This window comes from Marmota flaviventris, chromosome 6 (genome assembly GCF_047511675.1).
Source record: "Marmota flaviventris isolate mMarFla1 chromosome 6, mMarFla1.hap1, whole genome shotgun sequence".
Classification (NCBI taxonomy): Eukaryota; Metazoa; Chordata; class Mammalia; order Rodentia; family Sciuridae; genus Marmota; species Marmota flaviventris.
In genome coordinates, this window is record NC_092503.1 from 57739535 (window position 1) to 57744082 (window position 4548).

The 4548-nt window shown below is 37.1% G+C and overlaps 1 protein-coding gene across 1 annotated transcript; it reads left to right on the forward strand.

Annotated features, from left to right (window-relative positions):
- Positions 1-810: 810 nt before the first annotated feature.
- Positions 811-4129, forward strand: Popdc3 (popeye domain cAMP effector 3). The gene is made up of 3 exons (XM_027928394.2): positions 811-1472; positions 2418-2526; positions 3729-4129. The coding sequence occupies exons 1-3, from the start codon at positions 988-990 to the stop codon at positions 4020-4022; spliced, it is 888 nt and encodes a 295-aa protein (XP_027784195.1). The 5' UTR covers positions 811-987; the 3' UTR covers positions 4023-4129.
- The last annotated feature ends 419 nt before the right edge of the window (positions 4130-4548 follow it).

Here is a 4548-nt window from a genome sequence, read left to right on the forward strand (position 1 = left end):
GTGCCAAATTTAAAACATCTTTTGGGAGAAGCTACATGATGACATCCAACACATGGGCACCAGTGCTAAAGTTCTGCTCTGCCACTGACCGCTGTGTAGTCTCAGATAAATTACACGTTCTCTCTGAGCTTCAAGTTCTTCATGTCTAAAGAGTAAAAAAACAGCATCAGACAGCATCCCTCAAAGGGCCATGGAGGGGGCTGGGGTTGTGACTCAGTGGTAGAGAGCTTGCCTAGCATGCATGAGGCACTGGGTTTGGTCCCCAGCACGACATTAAAAAAAAAAAAAAAAAAACTAAATAAACAAAATAAAGGTATTTGTGTCAATCTACAATTAAAAATATTTTTAAGGGGGTGGGGCATGGAGGACCCTGTATTCATGCATCAGAATCACATAGGGAGGTTGTTCAAAATACAGACACCTGGGCCCCACCCTCAGCAATTCTGCACGTCTGGAGGCAGTCTGTGATTTTAGTCCCAAGTGATTCTGAGTAGATTGAACAACTGCTATCGCTACAAGCTGATTACAGAGCACTTAGCTACACTGAAAAATATGAGGCTAATTCTAATAAATAAATTTTTATATGATAAAAATTTAATTAACACTTAGCGGCATTTGTGCTTAAAATATTCTAACTCTGTAGAAAACAGGAGGTCAACTTACATAAGTAGTGCTGTTGATTCATTAAATATAGTACCTCTCCATTCTTTTTAATTAGATCTTTTATCCTTTTTTCTCTTGCACAGAAAATAGCAAAGTATTCGTGGATTAGGTCTAAATCAGGAGCCCACATGAACTTGAAGAAACTAACCTGGGATTCTTAGTTTTTCAAGATCCACACCCACCTAACCTTAATCACTGTCAGCTCCAGTGTCCAGGCTCCCTCTGGTTTTGTGAAGACTCTGATAATGGAAAAGCAAAGGACTTAATTTCTTGCTTCAGTATCATCTAAAGTCAACTGAAAAGTGAACCAGCCAAAGCACAGCCATGGAAAAGAATTCAAGTTTATGGAAGAACCTGATAGATGAACATCCAGTCTGCACAACCTGGAAGCAAGAGGCCGAAGGAGCCATTTATCATCTTGCCAGTATTTTATTTGTAGTAGGTTTCATGGGTGGCAGTGGATTCTTTGGGCTCCTTTATGTCTTCAGTTTGCTGGGGCTGGGTTTTCTATGCTCCGCGGTCTGGGCATGGGTAGATGTCTGTGCTGCCGACATATTTTCCTGGAATTTTGTACTGTTTGTCATCTGCTTCATGCAATTTGTTCATATTGCATATCAAGTTCGCAGCATAACCTTTGCCCGAGAATTCCAGGTGTTGTACAGCTCCCTTTTCCAGCCCCTGGGGATCTCTTTGCCCGTCTTCAGAACGATTGCTTTGAGCTCTGAAGTGGTTACTTTGGAAAAGGAGCACTGTTATGCCATGCAGGGGAAAACCTCCATTGATAAACTCTCCCTGCTTGTTTCAGGAAGGTTTGTACCCTTGGTGCTTGCATGTCTTTCCTCTGTATGAATTATCTATCTGTGTTTCTTTGCACTACATTTCTCCATTGTAGCATAGTCCTGGGTGGCATTTTGCACCCAGATGCTTGGGAAAGTCTTTTGAGATGTGAAGCCTAGATGTAAGCTTTGTTTATTTGAAGCAGTACGTGATCCAGAGGCTTACTCTTTCATCTTAGAAGTCAAATGATGTGAATCTTAAAAACAAAAGGATGAATATATTTATCTGAATACAATATTGGTTTCAGAGCTGATCACTGCAAGTCAAAAAGAGGATGATGCCTCCTTGAATTAATAGAATATTTATGTTTTAAAAATACTTATTTAAAGGTATTTAAATAGACTCTTTGTTAGGGTAATCTTTTAAATAACAGAGAACTTTTGTTTTTGTAATTATCTAATTTATTCGGTAAGTTCTTGCAATTGCCCACTTGTTAGAAGATAGGAGAACTTCAAGAATAAATATAGTAATATAAACTTTGAAAAACTTTGGGGAAGAAATAATAGTGTGTTTATTCATATTCGAAAAGGTTAAAACTTTAGTTTACAGAGGTATTTATGGCAGAACACCATGATGCTCTTAAATGTTCTACTTAATTTAAAATCTGACTGAGGGCATCAAAACTTGTCAACATATACTGTACACAAACAAATGGACACAAACCATAAGGGTGCAACTTGATAAACTTTCTGATGGATTTCACTCCATATTCCAGGTTCCCAAGGGAAGAACATCAGTATGTGAATTTTACAGGATATTGTGTCACTTACTGTGATGCATGAATTTTGTATTTTTCCCTTCAAAATTCTAAAGGACAAAAAGTCACCAGAGATCTGAAGCACATTTCTCCATCCTCCTACCCCCAGTGATGTGTTCTCTTTCTCCTTCCTTCAAATGTCGTTCTTATGTTTTGGTAGGATCAGAGTGACAGTTGATGGGGAGTTTCTGCACTACATTTACCCCTTCCAGTTCCTGGACTCTCCTGAGTGGGACTCACTGAGACCCACAGAGGAAGGCACTTTTCAGGTAAGGGACACAGACCACATAGTTAATGCTTCTCTCCAAACAGATAAACAGTGTCTGCTTAAAAATAAGTAAACAAACAAGTAGAACAACAGATAACACAAGAATAATTATATTTAACTTTGGGATGTACTTTGCAACCGACATGAATTCCCAATTCTGTTTGACTCCTGCTGATTAACGCCGCCTGCCATACAGGTCCAGCAACAAGGAAAATAGATGTTCCCTAAGACAGAAAGGAACCATGATAAATATTCTTTTTTTTTTTTTAAAGAGAGAATGAGAGAGAGAGAGAGAGAAAGGGAGAATTTTAATATTTATTTTTTAGTTATCGGCGGACACAACATATTTGTTTGTATGTGGTGCTGGGGATCGAACCCGGGCCACACGCATGCCAGGCGAGCGCGCTACCACTTGAGCCACATCCCCAGCCCAATGATAAATATTCTTAAGCTTTCCTTTGTATAACTGCATATTTAGGAATTAAAATATAATTAATCGAGATTTGACTATAGCCTAAAAATTGCCAGTGTGACAATTTAGAAAACAGCAAGAACAAAAAACTGCACTGATTACAAAATAAATGTTTTAAAAATTTAAGATGCTGATGAACTTGAGATATCTTCTAGCATCAAAGTGCTTATTGTTACTATTGTGCCATCACATAGCAGTAGTTTTGAAATATAATCATTTTGGTGGGTTCCATTTATTATGTTATACTTTTTTCCTATGGATTGATAATACATATGCATGCATGTAAATACAAATTAATATACATATGCAAAATAGTTATATAAATTGTATACAACAGAACTATAAATTTTGTACTACAGAAACTCAGGGTTAAATGTCTACAGTCTTCAGAATTGATGTGGATTTACTTCCCTAACAATAGACAACTTTATGTTTATAATATCAAGTAGATCTGCCTTCAATAAAATGCAAAATATAAATCCCCAAACTTGGAAAAATAGGTAAGCTGGAGATGAACACAACATTATAAATATTCATATTATAAATTATGTATATCATAATAAGTTATATGGTTTTCTTTTTCTATTTTTTACAATATATTGCGTGTTAGTGGGATTATTTTAACCTAAAGAAGACATCAAGTCAGACTCCCTCAAACTTTGGAGCAGAAAAAATGTGATTTGGTTTCTTGTTTCCTAATCTTTGTTTACATGTGGTCTTGTGTTTTTTAGGTAACCCTCACAGCAGAAACTGATTGTCGATATGTGACCTGGAGGAGAAAGAAATTATATTTGCTCTTTGCTCAGCATCGTTACATCTCCCGCCTGTTTTCGGTTTTAATTGGCAGTGACATTGCAGATAAACTCTATGCCTTGAATGACAGGGTGTATGTAGGAAAAAGATACCACTATGACATTCGGTTACCCAACTACTATCACATGTCAAGTCCACAAATGTCCCGATTGCCACTGACAGAACAGTTTCGGAATTCCAGGGAAATGGTAATGAATGACATCAAAGTCTGAAGTTTTCTAACTACTAAAAAGACTCTTCATCAATCCCCAAATGAAATAGAAAAATAAAGAAAATTGAGCTCACTGATATTTTTATAAAACGAATTCAGAGGCAAGAGGCCACTACCAACTGTTTCAGTCATCTCAACTTTGTGTTGTGAATAAATTTTACAAATTGTTCTTGTATTTCTTATTGTTACCATTGGGGGAAGGCAATGCATAACTGTGGGAAGTTTGCCCTTTTCTGCATCAGAACTGGGAGAATGTAAATTGCACATTCTTCATCATCTTGCCCCGTTGACTTAGGCATTGCTTCTCAAGCAGCTGCCTGCGAGTTCTTACAGCACCACTGCAGGTTGCCAATGCCCCATAAGCATTTCCAGAATTCACTCTTTGGCTACAATCTCTGATGAAAGCAAGATGTATTACCATGGTAAGCAGCAATTATTTATTTTACATGTGAAGTTAATTGATATGCCTAAAAACTAGAATAAATGCAAAAGATAACAATATGCCAAACTTGAAGACTATTTTCTTG